Consider the following 18,241-nt stretch of genomic DNA (forward strand, 5'->3'; position numbering starts at 1 on the left):
GTAAACGAAAACCTTCCTTTTATTATCTAATAAAAGAAAGTTTAGTGGAAAATGAAAATTTCAGTCCGACCTTCGGGTCCACGGTATACGGTCACAGGGAAATTGAAAATTTCAATATCCAGTCGCTTCTGTCAGGTACAATCCTGATTTTTATACGTCTTTGGAGCTTCTCAATCCTGGTCCCTATCCTCTCTTTCTCTCGTTTCTCCGTTTCGGGTCGGGTTCGTTCGTTTCACCGAGACGATGCCAGAACTCCGACGTATCGACAACAGTGGCATCGCAATTTTGGCAGATGCAATGTTCATGGAACATTGATTTTTCCTCCCTTTTTTTACGAGATTACCTCTCAGTTATTTCTTAACACGATTAAAAAGGAGAGAAATTAGGCGCCCTTCCATAAAAACTGATTCAAAATGTAATAATATATGATTTTTCTTCCTCATTTCGAGATTCTTCAATAAATGGAAATGTTGTTTGATAGCAATAGGTATTGCGAAATGGAAATGACAAAGCCCACTAAATGTGAGAGTGCTTAGTGAGAGAGACACGACACACTTTTCATTAGAATCGTGTAAAACTGTGCGCACACACGGATTCACAGAAAAGCTCGTTGCTATTCGCAAGTATGCATGTGCACACGTGTGTGCAATACTCTGCAGAGAAAAGTGACATTTCAAAAATTGTTGTTTCGTCGTTAAACCTCCGAAAGACATTTCCTCCCAATGTTACGTTACCGATTACCGCACGTAACTTCTGGTATGGCACGAATGAAGAATAAAAATTACACCATTGTAAAATTCTACTATAACTGACGTTTACCATTCAATGCCAAAATTACGATTGAAAATCACCGTTAAAATGAAATTAAAAAAAAAGGAAAGAAAAATTCCCCATATTCAAGACTCTCTCGGAGATACAGTATCTTGACAATCCGTGATTGTCAATCACTAAATTCATAATTAGAATGTACAATTATCCCTCAAGAGATTAAAATTTCGTGATATTTTTTAGCCTTTTGGGACCAAGCCGAGGAAATCGAGGGACTTCCTTTCGCTCGTTCCGAAAGAAAGCTGTGGCGAGTAAAGCAGACAGTGTACAGAGACAGAGAGAAAGAGAAGATAGGAAGATACGAGAACATGGAAGCACAGTAAACTCGAGAGATATTAAAAAAACGAAAGGAATACCGATGGTCACGCGATGTCGGCCCTGTGTAGAAGAGCGAACTGGCAGCCGCAGTCTCGAGGCTCCCGAGCTCTCCTCGGATATTGAAAGCACTGCTCCAAAACGCAGCATCCCCCTCCCACGCACTGCATCAGCATACCCGACAATGTAGTCATTACCTTCGCCGACAACGAGGATGTTGACATCCGAACGGTACAGAGGTATTTTAGGGTTTTCAGATCGGTGCTCGAGAGCGATGGCGAGGGTTGCGCACCACCATTTTTACGCAAGAAAGAGAAACAATTGGCGAATTCATTTATTACGGTGATTGCCCACATTTCAATTCATTTCATATTGCTCATTTGCTCACAATGATTGGGGGAGAAAAAATGAATATTCAGTTCTGAAAAGGAATTACGTGGGCGTTTGCTTGGTGACATGTACCTAAGCGAAAGCTGTCAAGTACTAGCTAGAATAATTAAGTAATTAATGCTCTAAAAAGTATTGCACTAAATACTTTTGAAAAAATTACATGTGATCGATTTCACTCGACGCGGGATTATATGAATATGAATATGTATGCATGGAGATTTGAGGTTGGATAGTTCGTGTAAATTTATGATTTTTGTTAAGTGAAAACTTCTTAGTGAGAAAATTCAATTTCAAATAAGTTTTCATTGCGCGTACTTTGCCATTGCGAAGTACCGATGTATTGTGCACTTAAACGGGTCTCGCTTAGGTGGTGCAAAAGTACCAGGTAATTAAACGATTTTTAATTACATGCGGAGGTAAGAGGCTATTAAATGAATAATTCTGGTGGTAATGAGAGCCTCCACCCCCGGTTCTTTATTTGTACTTTTCTTTTTCTACTTATCGAGGTGATGTAATGGGATTCTTAATGTTCTTCTCAATGGAAGCTGCGCGCAATGTTAATTACTGTACAAAAAATACATAAATATTGTTACAAATTTCGAAATATGTCGACTTGTGAATAACTGAATCAAAGCGGCCATTTGCCAATTTTTTTAGAAAGAATTCAAACCAGAATGGTATTTTTATATACCCTGAATAACCTCCTAATCGGTATTCTCGTTTGCATAAACCTTTTCTGGAACTGCTTTAACGACTTGCGCAATTATTTCTTAAGGGGTCGTTGACACGGCACAGAAATACGAAGAAAGCACGTTCGCCCGGGAACAATGCTTTGTAATCGAAGTTATAGATTTTATCATAGAAGACGATATATATATACTCCGCGAATTTAGTTGCAGGGCAACTGTTAGCTGTTAGGAATACTTTGTAATTTTGCCACTTAGGCCCCAGTTAACTAACTTTCAGAGCATTAGTGACCAATAATTGAGAGAGTATCAGTAGGCAAGTAATTGCTATCACCGATTCGCTCAACGTGATTACGACTGCGGTAGCTGACGTTTATTATTAATCGGTTTTGGTATCGATTCGGAAATTGTTCGCTCTAGTTTATTTAGAAATTATTAGCTTCCAGTTATGCTTTATTTATTATATATTCTCATCTACTTACATACGTAAATGTATTAACATGACATTTGAACATTTAATCACAAAAGGGATATAATAATTTGTAAAAGTGTATTATAACGTATAAATATAATGTGTATTTTAATAAGTTATTTTTGTCGTACCTACACTTACCAACAAAAAGTAGATAAAGGTTGTTATCTCTCTTGGTAGACGCAGGATATTTTTAATAAACCGAAAAAAAGCAAAGGTTTAATGTATTTTTAAAGATAACGTCCTTGTTTCTTCCATAGCCTTGAGCATTTAATGTTCAATTACTCCCATGCTGAATTGTTTATCTCAATTATACTTTCCTAAAAAATAATCAGCAACGTTGGAAGAAATATTTTCCAACTTAATTTCCAGTAAGAAGAATCGTTAACATATTTTTTACACATGACTTTCACATCTGACAATGAAATATAATTATTCTAAAGGTGTAAAACGTTTGAACGCTCGATGTACCCTAAAAGTTTTACGTTGAAAAAATAAATGTCAAATTGCGACATTTCACATCGAGAAAAAGAAAATTGATGTTACGACATAAATTCTCTCGATACCGAAGGTGGTCGTTAAAAAAGATATAATGAACATCGTAACGCATCGCTGATGCTCGTTAATGACAGTTTCAATTAAATTTAACTGCACAAGGTTTGAGACCCGTAAAAAAAAACCAGAAAACATTTTTTCCTGACATAAGAATGAAAATTAAATGAATTTCTAATGTACAAGAGGCTAGAAAGATCGTCAATATTTTTAATTTTTATTTGGGCCCTGATAAATCCGTACAATTAACAGAGCTGTTCTTTTCAGAAACATTTTTAACACTGAACGTCCTGACAATTTATAACCCCAATTCGGAAACGTCCTACTTGTAATCGATCAATTGTTTAAATAAAAACAAAATTAAAAGAAATCGAAACAGTCCAGATATGCTGAGAAATATACCTATTCGTTGAAAATGTGATGTGCTTAAATTAGTCATGAACCGTTCCCATTTCTCCGTGGACCAACCGAATACATTCGTAGAGCAAAGAGTTTTTGCGTACCGACGAGCAACCAAAATAAGCGCCACCCTGTCTCTTTTTATTTCCCCGTGTTCCCTGTTTTCCCACTTTCTGGGAAACATACCGAGAGGAACTCCCACGAGCACCCAATGTGTGTGTCGCTGGATATCCGTATCGGTATATATGTATTATTATACATATTACATATACTCTGTACAGTATGTAAGCACAGGATCGAATAGAGATGACATCCAAATCTCTCCGTCTATACCTTCCGACAAGACCAAGCCCTAAATACTGATGAAATTCCTTAATTTCTAACGAAAAATTCTTATCCGATATTTAATTAATATCTGTTCACATACGAATTTATTATATCATTAGCTTAATTAATTATACAAGCGTGAAAAGTACTCATTTTTTATGAAAATACTTTTATTGTGGATACTTTAATGTAGGGTCATAATTTCGTGCATGTATTTTAAGAGTGATTTATTAAAACACGAATCACTGTGGAATTTAACAGCTGTTTTAAGTATATTTTTACACGACTTTTAAAAATAGATTTCTACCGATCGAGTGCTTTGCATACGATAACACGAGAGATAATGTAAGTCCGGGTTTCGAGCAAATAATTTACCCCTATTCCGCCCTTCTGGGAACTCCTGAACGGGAATTTGAATTTTCCTGATTTTCCATTTGTCGGCGACAACGTTATCGTCGTTAACGTTCCTCGGCCGTCACGTTGGTTTATAAGATAAAACAGCGAGTGTGGGGTAAAGGAGCCTTAGGTCGGACACGCATAATTGCCATTGGGATAAACATCAGCCGGCATTTGAACGCAAAGGAACGAAATGTAAAATATTCAGCCGGGAACAACATCACGCAGTTGCAAATAAGATTTTATGCATGCAGTTAGGGATTCTTCGTTTCGCGGGGAAACAGGACGCGTTAAAGACGCCGCGAAACATCCTGAGGAAATTCACAGGAATCTGCAGTTCGCAACCCATGAATATTCAGATTATTTATTTCCCTTCGAAAAATCTAACCCAATTGAAGACCTCGCGCAGTGGCTCTAGATTCTGGCCAAGGGGCTATTCTCTCGAAAATCAGTGAAAACGATTTCCTTCTTTGAGAACGGATTGCCTTTGATTTCAGATGATAAATAAAAATGCGATTCGGTAACAAATGACGGTCGGCTTTAAAATTGTGGCAATGTTTCAGGGATTTCTTACGATTTCCAGTGATTTCTGCTTGCGACTTCCAGCTGATTTCCACGTGATTTCGAGCATTAAAATCCATGTTTTCCTGAGTGAACGTCCCCTCGACTTTGGCAATGCAACGCGACTACAGCAGAAGGAAATCCTTTCCAGGAAAACGATTTTCGATTTTTTTTTCCTGTGCTTTTAAAGTCATTTAGAAGACTAGTCACTTAGAACGACTTTATACCTGAACTTGTGGGTCAAAACGACGTTTGACAATTGAAGTAGCAATTTCATTTTATATGTATGAGAAGCAAATATTGGTTATTATCGAATTGAAGATAATAACGCGACTTTACGGCGAAAGGAAACCCTTTTCCTCGAAAGGAAAAGTCTTGTTCTGTGTTTTTAAGATCATTTTTAGAACGAGTTTATGCCTTATCTAGGGCTCCGAAACGATGTTTGACGGTTATGTTACGTAGGCATCCTCCGTACCCTAACCTAAGGAAAAACCCATTTTCCGATCACCGGAAGCTAGCCATGGAAATCCGAGTACGAAAATGCGATTAGGAAACTCTTACAAAAGGATCCAACACTCAATCACCTGACACGACGAGTTCATCGGTTAAGACGACTCCAAAAGTCATCGATCGACCCGAGGCGAACAACCTGCTGACTACACAACGCGTCAGCACGACCCAGAAGTGCCACCCTTACCTGGGCCCTAGGATCTCCCACCAATTGGAACACCCTGCTAATAAAACCAGCCTCCAGATCGGGACGGCATGTCATTCAGTAGTTAGTCTCTGCAAGTCAATTCAACGTCGACGTCCGTCGACAACCTCGAGTGGAGCTCCTGTTCTTCGGTACCCCGTTCCTAGCAAGTCAGAGACCGAGACCGCCGGACTCCCTGTCGAAGACCATCTACCCTACGAGCCGAAGTAGTGCCATCCGGTACTCCAGCGATCCCAGCGCACCGAGTCAGGAACAGACGGCGACACTGAGACTTCCGTTGGACGGGAGAGTTCTAGGAGACCTCCAACCCTAGGGCACGCCACGGAACGAAGGTGTCCACGCGCAGTCATCCGGCTGGGACGATTAAAGAAGAGTGTCACCGAATTCAGCCACTGATCAAGCCAGGTAGAGGATCCTTCCCAAACTCGACTCATCTTCATTCCATTCTAGTTTACTTCTTAACCCCTCATATCCGATCAAATCAAATTCTAACCATTATCGCGATTTTCCTGCCTTGCTCCGGTTAACCGGATTGATTAAGATTTCATTAACTTCCTTCGAACGGCTGAGCTCGAAATCTCAGCATCGCGAGATAGACTAGAATCACGCGCAGACCGCCATTAAACAGCAAAGAATTCCCGCGTCAGCACCCCGGCGTTCAGTAACCTACCGCCGCTAAAGTACGCTATCACGACACCCGAATCGCCGCGACGCGGAAGTATAATAACCCAGTGAAAATTAGGTCAAGGCACTTCGGGTACCCCTCCCAGCTGATTGTAAATTAAACCTCACGGACGAATAAATGCAACATTACAGCACACTAGTCCACATTGCCATTCGTTCTAACTCCCTCTTCAGTCCTCATTTCCCTAGATTCCACCAGAGGAATTGATCTAGCCGCTCGGATCAATCTCCTCGCAAGATTAGAATACTCGTTACGCGCAAAATGCGGGCAATCTCTACCCTAATCACCCCGGCCTTGCATCCGCTTGGCCGCCACGTAACAGTTACAGTAGCGATTTTATTTGACATACATGAGAAGTAAATATTGGGTATTAACGAAGTGCAGGTATAAGGTGATTTTACGGTAGAAAGAAATACTTTCCTTAAAAGGAAAATTTCATTTGTATTTTCGAAATCACTTTTATATCGACTTTTTGCCTGATCTGGAGCGCTGAAACGAAGTTTGACTTCAGTAGCGATTTTATTTGACGATAAGGATGAGAAGCAGATATTGGATATTATCGAATTGCGAATTCTTGTGAAAATTCTCTGGCAGAATTCGAATCGCCTTTGTAAAATTGCGTCTCTTCTGCACCCACGTGGCAACTTAAGAGAAAAATAAAACCACTTTTGCGCCTAAACAATGCAAACGTATTCCCTCTCTTCCGAGGAACCACATACGTGAAATTGAATTTCCCGGTACTGTCGTTCAAATTTATTATTTTCAATGTCGTTCGTGAGTTGCGGAAATGAATGCAGGTTGGAACGGACTGATGACAATGGAAAGTAATAAGCTCGGAAAGTGGGGTACAGATCTACTGCACTTTTGTTGAGAAAACATTTGGAAAAACATTTTTCTCCATTTACAGAGTAAATGAAACAACGACCCTTTTATTTGCCATTTCCATAACTTTCCAGACAAAAACCACGAGGCTTATGTTTTTTTATGAAACTTTTTTGGCTTTGCAGCGTAACAAAGTCTTTTTATAAGAATACGTTCTAGTTACTAAGTTATTAACTGCACGAAGGTAAAACTAACAAATCCTCCTGAACAGTAAAAAACAGTCCTAACAATTGCTCTTAACAATCATTTTCTAACAAATCTTGCTAAATGCATTCTCTGTAGAAGTGAACATTTTATGGAAAACTGTCTGGTGAATCTCATTTAAGCACTTATCTTATAGTGTTTCCATTGTTCTTCACACATTACGCGTATTAATATTTGATGCACGCAGACTTCGTTACCGTATAGTTACAAGGATGTATCGATGCTGTCTACACACCTTCGGTCCCTGTTAACGTAAATGAGCAATTTTGTGCTGTCAGCGTCTTACCTGGGAGCAAGCGTGCTGCGAGGAGTGCTGAGTGCAAGCTGCATTTGCTGCAGCGCAAACCCCCGTTCCAGGAACCTTGAGCTGCTCTTTGTAGTCGGGCTGATATGGCAGCAACATGCGAATTTTACCCCATCGGTTGAAAAACAGGGCTATCGCCCCCGCCCAGACTATTAACACCAGGACGACTATGCCTACTTCCACGCCACGTATCTATAATTAAAAAAAAGACAGAGCGAATAAGTCAGAAAAATTAATTGACTTTACTTAATACCCTGTAACTCTATCTCAATATTCTAAACCTGAAACATTTCGTTAAAAACAATGCTAGAAGAAAATACAATGTAGAAGAATTCCAAACATTAACACTATTTCTACCAAAGGTGTCAAAAGACACCTTTTAAAATTTTAACTTGAAATTACTTTCAAAGTTTAATAATTTTTTCTCAATTAATGTATTGAGTTTTCGTATAATAATTGTTAAATTTATTTAGCGGTATCATTTTCCTCTAGCTCATCAAAACCTTTTGGTCGAAATAGGTATACGCAAAATCGTGGTAGAAATAGTGTTAAAGATCATAGGAAGCAGTGATCTAATTTAATCCAAATGATTATTACGGTAATAAGAATTTATAAGATTTTATTTTTTAGGATTTATTTTTTGGGATTTGTACATCGGTTTGAGGAAGCTTCAAGGTGAATCTTTCAATCTAGCGAGTCAAATATTTAGCATGAACATCCTTTAACCCTTTGCGTTCCGAAATTCTGAAATCGCCTTGTAAATGTCGAATCAGCCTCGACATAGGACCGCAAAGGGTCAATCATTCTTCCCGCGCCCCAATTTTGGAGTTTTCTTTGCGTCTCTACTATTCTGATAAGCCAGAGGAAATAAGTTTGGTATTTTCTTGAAATCAAATTTTGATCAATTTACAGGTTGAGTATGCATAAAAACTAGTACCCGTTTCGAAACTCGGTGTTTTTAATTAAACTCGTTACACATAGAGCACACTCATGTCCATAGGCAACCCTTGTGGTCAAAGAGTCAAATTGAGTTTCGGCCCAGAACTCGCACTGACAATGAGTGATTAAGTTTAGCCTTCTTAAGTGGTGCTTGAACGAGATTCCCAGATGGGAAGGAAGTTTCACTATCTAGGAAGCGGCTGCAGTTCCCAGGAGTTGCCTATCGAAGTTATTCGGAAGACCACAAAGCTCTCCCTATCGAGTACAGGGATTTTTCAGACGTCGTCAGGACTTCGTCTTGTTTCGCGACCGTCAAATTGGATGCGCCTGGAACGGTCTTCCCTGCGGGATTTATTTACCCGGCGATATATTTTCTGCTGGGAAATATTGGGTTTCTTTAAAATAGCCCAAGGATCGACTCGCCGAATTCCTTATTTCCCGACTGAAACCAGATCCGCAATGAAAGGCCTCTCGTCTCTCCACTTGACTTCTTTACCTCGATCGCGGGGTGTACATACCTTTTTCAGAATTAATTTAATTGAACGGTACTGACTCAGCCTTTAATGTTTTATCCATCCACAGAAGCATTGCTTTGAAAGAAAAATATTCCATTTACTTCATGTACCCTCGCTAGAATAAACCACCTTTAGGAGATGTTACCTAAACTATACCCATCGTGGGATAAGAAACACTGTTTTTAATTATTTTTTTAAATATATTGCGGCATTTAAAAGAATTAGATTCACGTGCTTTAGTGAGCCTAGAGATCCTTGCATATCGAATTAAAAGAATATATCTAGGATACCTTCTCTGAGCTTATTTTTGATATACAATATTTTATGTCTTATATAGTACGTTCATTTGTTTAAAGGGGCCAATTTAAACTAAAAATATTCCCCTGCTTGTAAATGACTCTACGATGCTTCAGGGTCCTTCTGCAAGATTGACAAGAAACGGATCCAGCTACTGCATGCAAAAGCTTCGAGCTTTCAGGAAAACATCCGGAGCTTTTCTTTTTTACTTCATTTGTTTTTCTCCTCCCTTCCCATCGAGACCATTCTCGCCGTGGAGTTCACAAGAGGCAACAAATAGAAGAGTTTCTGCCCCGATGGCTTGGACCGAAGGAGCAGTCGAATGTGGTCCTTTTTCAAGGATTCTCCTGGGCAAGACGTATCCTGGAAAATGCGCGGTAAGCTGGGATGCTTCCTGCCGCGAAATATTTTTCTGTACCTATATTTCCCGTGCCCTTCGCTGTCTTATTGCAGTTTCCTGCAACACCCCATAAAATTCTCGGAGCACCTTTCATCTTTATTTCCCCAACCTTGGGGGCCGACGTGCACAGGGTTTACTCCCTCAAGGCAAAAAAGTCAAAAATAAGGGAAACTTTTTACAGAGCCGAAAGAAATACAGGTGCATTCTTCCCGATGCGAACAAGCTCTCTTTCTTTAAACATGAACGTCCATAGAGTTGTAGTTTGCAATAAAATGTTATCTTGGAATATTTTTTCTTTAATGTTCTTCATATTTTTAGGTACTCGGTTTGTAACGTCTTATTTTCAAAGTGGCTTTAATTTTAACGTTTAATATTTTAACAGGGATAAATTTAGAGTACGGAATTTGTAGTAAGAAGAAAAAAAAAGATAAGTTATGAAAACTTTCCTGAGAATAAAATAGGCACAGATATTTTATACCCTCCCCACACGCAATGATAGGTATAATATATGTATATTAGATATATATGGAATATCTATACATCTATAGGAGATCGATATCGTTCATACACGCTAGCTATACGGAAGATATATATCTATTTTACGTATATAGATCTATAGTACGTTTACGCACTCATTAGATATTCTACAGATAATCGCAGATATCTAGGTTTGATATATGGAAATCTATGGTTGGGCTATATCAGCATATACTATTTATATACAAAAAGTAGATGTACATATAACATCCATTTAATATAACTAATATACATCCATAATGGATGTTTCCTAGATAATCGTAGATATTTAGGTTTGATATATGCATATCTATGGTTGGTTTATAACCGCATATACCGTTCATATACAAAAAATATATATCACGTCTATTTGAGATCATGAAAGATGTAGACAAAATAGATATTCTGTAGATAATCGCAGATATCGGGGTTCGATACATGAATATCTACGATTGATCTATATCCGCATGTCCTATTCATGTACAAAAAGTAGACATTTATATTAGGTTTATTTAACGTCGAAAAGATATATACATAATTGGTGTTCAGTAGATGGACGCAATTATCGAGGTTTGACCCCCCGAGAGGTCAGAAGGTCAAGAAAGGTCAGAAGGGAGAGTGTGAGAGAAACATACGTATATTTATTGTCTGTGATATATCTACAAGGGCATTAGTACATTCACATTAAATCTGTAACGAGGACTGGAAAAAGTTGTACATGCCGAATTATACGGTTGTTTATTGTACGTAAATAATCCGTAAATCATATACGCATTATATACTCGTATTGGCTATTTACAGATATCTTATAAATCCCTATAAATAGGCATATACCGAACCTAGATATCTGTGATTATCTATTATGCATATACTTTTTAGATGTTTAGTAGACGTAATATAAATACATATCTTTTATATATGAACAGTATATGAGGATATAGATCAACCATAGATATTCATGTATCAAACTCTGATGTCTGCGATTATCTAGAGAATGTCTAATAAGAGCGTATACGTGATACAGATTTGTATACGTAAAATAGATATCTGTCTTCAGTATAGCTAGTGTATATGAATGAAATAGATTTCCTATAGATGTGTGGATATCCCATATACTCTTCAGTTCAAGAAGATTCTAATGAGTTGCACGAGAATGTTGGAGGTAAGTGTCTTTTTGCTGTAAACTTATCATTATCGTCATTGGCACATTTTTTATCCATTACCTATTTATTTTTACATTCAGTATTATATTTTTCGTCTTCAGACACCGCTATCTACTGTTGTTCCTCTTGACGGTTACCACAAATAGTTTCGGCAGGGTCCGATAGATGGCGCATGACCCTCATGTGGCTTTCCCGCAAGTGGTACGTAACATAGTTCATTTGTACGTAAGACCCAATACCATTTTTCATGTTTAAGTCCCAATACTGATCTGCTTTACTGTATCAGATGTCGATACTCTAGCTCTGCTTCGATGAAAGACTGTCCTCAACCCGGGGACCGAGGGAAGGGGAAACACGATAATCGAAACAATAACACACCCACACCAAGCAATGAATAAAGATATACCTCCCCTTCAGAATGAAAATATATAAGAATACTGACAGTGCCACAGGTACATAATAAATGTCCATAATAACATACCCATTATTTGTGCAATATGTTGCAACATTGGTTCAACATTGACCTGAGTTTTGATATACATAAAATAGATATTATNAAGACCTCAGCGAAGACCCGGCCTTCTTGGTCCGTGAGCTTCGAGCCGTGTGGACGCCTTCCAAACAGCTCGCTGCCTTCGCCCGCAACCGCTACCTCCAACAGAAAGGACGCCTGGGGAGCATCGTCGCCGTAGGTGGAACTCCAGGACACCGCGGGAGCGCTGTCGCACTCTCCAAGCCCGAGGTTTGAGCGTACTTTACCTTTTGTTTTCTTGGAAATTGTGTCTACCGTGTTTTTGTTGAATTTCCGCGGTTTTCGCGTTTCCCCGGGTAACCCGTCGTCGGGCCGCGCGCCACACGGTCGGCCCTTCCGCGTTTAATTGGTCAAGTCTCGTGTGAGCGACCTTTTGCTAAGATTGACGGCCAAGTCTCGTGTGAGCGGCCTCGATCTATTTTCCGGGCAAAGTCTCGTGTGAGCGGCCCTTTTAATATTTTCGGCCAAAGTCTCGTGTGAGCGGCCTTTTCTTTTTCGAAATAAATTATCTTTTGCTGCCTCTCTCCTCGGTCGGATCAAGAAGCCGTGTCGACCCGAACTCGAGAATGCTGGCTTGAGCGGTCGACACGTTAAACCCCTTTTGTTTCGAGAAGTGCGAACTTCACCATAAATTCCGTTTATTTCGCGAGGTGCGAATTTCTGGTAAACTTCTTTGGTTTCGCGAAGTGCGAACTTCCCATTAATTTCCGTTGTTTCGCGAAGTGCGACTTTCCCATTAGATTTCGTTTTGTCGCAAAGTGCGAATTTTACGTTAGTTCAGTCTGTTTCGAGAAGTGCAAACTTCAGTAAATTCCATTTTGTGTTCGCGAAGTGCGATCCCCCCGTGATTTAAAATCCGTTTTCGCGATAGGCGAACCCCGTTAACCTTCTTCCGTTCGAGCTGAATATTTTTTGGCTAACCGTGCCTGCCTTCGATTAAGCGGTTCCAGTTAAATCGACCCATGAATTTATGTCCGGAAATTTCGATGATATTACCATATTAGTTTTGTTATGTGATACGATTTATTTGATTATAATTATGTCCGCGCCTATGTAATTTATGAAAATTTCATGTGTTCGAAATCTTTTGTCTCTTGCGTTTTGAATTGATTTGCGCTGATATTTGGAATCTGCTGCCTTTTCTTGCGCTACTTTGCCTTGTATTTTTTTTGTGTATCGCTGCCTTACTCGCGTAAACCTTGATTGATTTTCTTGCGCCTGTTCTCCGTTTGAATATTTTCTTCGCGAGTTTCGTCTTGTAACATTTCCAAAATTAATTTAGTGCGTGCTATTCTTAATTTTCGTGTTCGCTTTAATTGGAGTAATATTCTTGCCCCGTAGTCGAGCCCAATTATAGTTGAAATCCGTTTAGCGTTTTGGATTGTTGGAATTTTGGATTTCGCGTTTTGAATTTTGCGTTGTTGAATTTTTGGGCTGTCTAAAGCCACCGATTCTTTCCCGTGCGCCTCGCCGCGCGCATCGTCCCTTTGAGCGCGAGCGCGCGCTTCGTCGCCCGGGTCGGTACCGGATTGTGGGCCCGCCCGTGGCCATTTTGAGATTGTTACAGCCAACAGTTTCCATTTTGAAATAAATAGGCCCTTAATTTAATTCCGTCTCTGGTTTGCTTTTTTTGAAAGGACCCCGCCCTCTCCGCGGCCGCTTGAGCGTACTGAGCTAGCCCGGTTTATTTTTCGTCGTCGGCGACGCTGCGTCTCGTCTCGTATCGCTACCTTTAGTTCAATTTTTACGTGTCTGGGACTTTTAAAATAATTTTGCTTCTGTTAGTTGAGGGACCGACCCTTCGGGCCTTACGCTGGTGCGAATCCGTGGGCGGGTTGGGAGGTGGTGCGTGAGCTCCCGTACGCTGGTGCGAGCCCCGACGGATTGGGCCCGTGTGGTTCGGATCCCGGATTGGCCCTTTGGAGGGCCTGGCGCCCAAAAGTTTTGCTGCTGTAGAGCGATTACGCGACGGAGACCCCATTTTATTAATTATTTATGTATGACTTCCCCAGAGAGTCGGAACCTTAATTGCCAGAACTGTGTTTAAGAGTTATAGCAGTAAAATAACGTCCCAACATATACAATAGGTATATGTTCTGTGTGGGTCTATATTCAGGGGGAGCATATTCGTAGAATAAGTATTTTTTATTTTGACGTTTCCGCCACTTTCGCATATCTCGTTACTCCGACCTTCAACACCTCATAAAAGTCCGTGCCTTTCATTTTTATTTCCCTAAAATTTGCTGGCGGTAAACATGTATTTCTGACTTGTGAGGAGCAAAGAACGAAATAGAGGGATATCCGCGAAGATGAAAGAGTTGTACGTGCTTTGAAGGCCTCTAATAAAGTTACTTTGACAAAGATCTTATTTCTGTCAGGTTGGACACAAAACGTGAAGCGAAGCCAATGACCCCAGGAAACGCAAAGCTCGTCCACCTTTTATACAATTTTTGAAGTATAACTTTTACATCCCTTATTTAAAATATCCAATTAAAGATAAAGGCTAAGATTCAACTGTCAGTATTTTAATTTAAAGCATAAGTATGTATAAAATATGATTCTCATATAAAATAAGTAAAGAGAACTATTACTTTGAAGTTATCCAGTGTTTATGGAAAAATCGTTATGCAATATTTACCTGCAAATATGGCTGAGGTTGTTGAGCAGATGGAGGAGGAGGAATTGGTCCTCCGGTTACTGACGAATCTTGTTGTGGAGACGTTCTTGGCGGTTCTGTAAATAGTTTAAGTTGTAAATATCTTGTGACAATTACTTCTGTTAAACATTAATTTTGGAAATAGCAATGTCAACTTCAATACTATATAGTTTATAGCAAAGTATAGTAAATTTATATGTATCTGGTCACCAAGTCTGAATACCAGGTACCAGGTCGATCGAAACGTACTTAATAAAACAAAACGTTCTAAAAAAGATTGTCTTCTTTGAGGGTCGCGATCTGCATTAAACTTTTTAATGGCTGACGCAAAATGCACATCCAATCCTAAGACTGAAGATTTTCATAAAGAATTTAAAAGAGCTTAAGCTGATTTTCAGCGCATACGAGAAATTACATCGAGTTAAAGTCTACAGGGAAATTCATTAATTTCAGAGAAGAGGTTGCAGTCGACTGTTCCTTTTCAACGTGATTTGCTCATGTTGCACTCTCGTACGCAATTAAACAACTCAATTAAACAACTCACATTCAGCACCTTTTTTATAGTTTTTGATTTGTGACTTTTCTACTTGGTGAGAACAATTCCTCCTATTATTTAAGTAGCATCTCAGTTGGCTCACAGTGTATTTATCAGAGACTGAGATTATTCATTTTATGAAGTTAGTATTGTTTATCAAAATTGTAAATTTCACTGAATAATCTCGGCCTCTAACATTTTCGTTGTCCAGTGTCCCGTAACGTCAACTAGATTGGAAAATGTATGAGTTCTGGATTTTGCTAATTAAAGCTTCCTGAAGTTACTTAATAAACCTGCCATTCTTAAACCTCTGCCATCAAATACATTAACAACTTAAAACTTCATAACCCTGGGAAACATTAAAGTTCATGAAAGCTTGATACGTTACAGCACAAATCCGTTTTCGCAAAAAAAAAATTAAAACAATAAATATCACTATTTGCAGGCTTTAACTAATGATATCTAATTTTATTAATAAATTGGCAAATTTTCTAATTTTAATAGAATATCCGATGCTTTTAAAATTCGGCTTGCATTCCAATACTGTTTATGTATAATTTTCTCACTTAATAAGGAAGTATAAACTTCAATTTTTCGAAATCGCCTGATACTTGAAGTTTTACAACGACAAATGTTCTTTCTTATTGAGTCCAAGAAAAATCATTCTCCGTGGAGACAGCGGGACAACATTTGTCATGTCGTTTTTTCGATAACGTGATAAACGTTCTGGACCCCGATGCCTTTTTGCTATCAAATGATTGGTAACCGAAAGACTCGGGCAAAGTCATCGTGTCAATGTGTCGGCAAAAAAATAAGAAAAATGGAACAGGAAATGAAGCTCCACGGGATGATATAAAAAGGAAACAAAAATTGTATTCTTCTGTAATTTACTATTCGATCTCAGAATTACATTTTCAGAAGTTATTTTTCAGCAATTAATTTTTCCAGAGTTCATGACTCCAATGTCGGCCATGTGAAATTGGAATTGATCATGCGAATATTCCGCTCCGGCTGAACTTCGCGTTACAAGTGCGGTTTGGATTTGCCTCTAGATTTTAATACGTTCCATCGGCATTAAAAGTGCGGAGCAAATGCGAATAGCTGCCGTGAAATGCAAGATCAATTAAAGAAGAGAGAATTCAGGTCGCCCGTAAATATCAGACGATCGGTTCGAAGCTGTAAAACCCAAACACAAATTAAATCGTATCTTGATTTAATTATAAGAAATCATGAATTTGCGGCAATTATTATATAAGATCGACGCAAGGGATGAATCAGAATATTTCCGAAGATGAAATAATTCCAAGAATTGCATAAGTCCAGGTCAGTGAATATTTAAAATTCCCGAGTGCATTTCCTGTCGACAAAAATTCAGTTTCATCGGTTTCCAAATTCCCGAGGGTGGAGTAAGTTCTCGAGGAGGCATCCGAACTCGTCGCTCGACCCGTTCGGAACTCGCCCACCACTTTTTCGAAACATCCCATCGATGGAATTGCAAATACTCTTCAGGCGTACAGAGTTCAAGCCCCAACTCTCTATTTACCCATACCTATCTCAGACACCACATAAATATTTTTCAATTTACAGAAATATAAGATCCATATTATAAATTCGAAGCACCTTCAAATATTACCTCTGAAGCGATTATTTTGAAAACCAAGAACTTGCTGAAATTTTTCTATTCTCCAAATTTTTTAGTCGTTCGACATCCCACACGGGCAACTAGATATGGTATACGTATATAGGATATCTGGCTAAAACATTCAGATGTGTAATAGATGTATACAAAAGTATACGGAATGTGCTGGGGCATGTACAAATTTCCGCGTCGTCAACATATAGTACATGTATTTCTGAACATTCAACTTTCATTTAATATACATTCCATATGGATAAAGTATGTATATTATATGTAAGTAAGATATATGGTAGACGTATTATGTATAGTAGACGTATATAAGGTATCTGACACAGACGTATATACTTATAATAAACCAATAAATAAAAGTTTCAATAGATGGTGTGCCTATATTAAAAAGTTCAACAGCCGTACACTGGACATATTACTCACGTATAATATTATACGTATTTTCTACATATATAAGACGTATTCCAAATGTAGGTGGAATAATTTAAAAAAGTATTACTTATTTTGCACTAAACGCATTTTTTGTAGAAACAATTTACCACGATCTGTTCAGGGACCTGAAGTCTTCCAGATATACAAACATCTGACATTGAAAAAATCCCCATGGTGGTGACCGGGATTCGAACCCGAATCATTTAGGTAACAGACTATAGTAGTGCTGACCACTGAGCTACCGTAGTCCCATGGATTATGCGAGACGTTTCGTATATTAAAACACCACAATAATAAGTTTAATTAAAATTTGGTTTAATCAATATCATTTATATTGCCAATCTCTGGCCAAAAATAAGGACATGTATATAAGTTATACATATATATATATATATATATTCCTTGCAAATACTTGTACTTGTATAAGAAAACCGTCGCGGCCAAAGCGATATGTCCCGTGACATCTTTTTGATTTTGTATGAGCTTCATTTTCAGTCTACAGTAGTCAGGTCGCACACCAATGAAGCATATAACGAACATGCAGCAAAGAAGCATTTAATGTTCCATGTTATTTGAATACATCTAGGTACATATTACGAGCATTTGTTGTATTATTTACTTTATGGGTAGAAATAAATTTCCCTGTATGTTTGATATTATACGTATGTAATATGTATGTATGTCATATGTATACGGCAAATTAATGTTCATTTCCTTAATATACGCGCAACTTACACATATTACATATCTTTGCCTGTGTGATATGTCAGACACAAGTGTGCCTTAACCAGTTAACTGTGTCGACCTATTTGAAACGTGTGTTTTAATGACGAGTATACTCGTCAATCACAGTTAACTGGTTAAATAGAAGTATATTATACGTTTTGTATAC

The 18,241-nt window shown here is 38.6% G+C and overlaps 1 protein-coding gene across 2 annotated transcripts in view; it reads right to left on the reverse strand.

Annotated features, from left to right (window-relative positions):
• Nucleotides 1-18,241, reverse strand: part of LOC105703806 — a 59,559-nt gene that overhangs the window by 23,688 nt on the left and 17,630 nt on the right. For both annotated transcript variants that reach the window (XM_023432797.1, XM_012432492.2), the window contains exons 5-6: nt 14,717-14,811; nt 7,699-7,908 (exon numbers count right to left, since the gene is read on the reverse strand). In XM_023432797.1, coding sequence (XP_023288565.1) covers nt 7,699-7,908; nt 14,717-14,811 — 305 coding nt within the window. The remainder of the gene's footprint in view (nt 1-7,698; nt 7,909-14,716; nt 14,812-18,241) is intronic.

The sequence above is a fragment of the Orussus abietinus genome, unplaced genomic scaffold (genome assembly GCF_000612105.2).
Source record: "Orussus abietinus isolate OABI.00-Male unplaced genomic scaffold, Oabi_2.0 scaffold436, whole genome shotgun sequence".
Lineage (NCBI taxonomy): Eukaryota > Metazoa > Arthropoda > Insecta > Hymenoptera > Orussidae > Orussus > Orussus abietinus.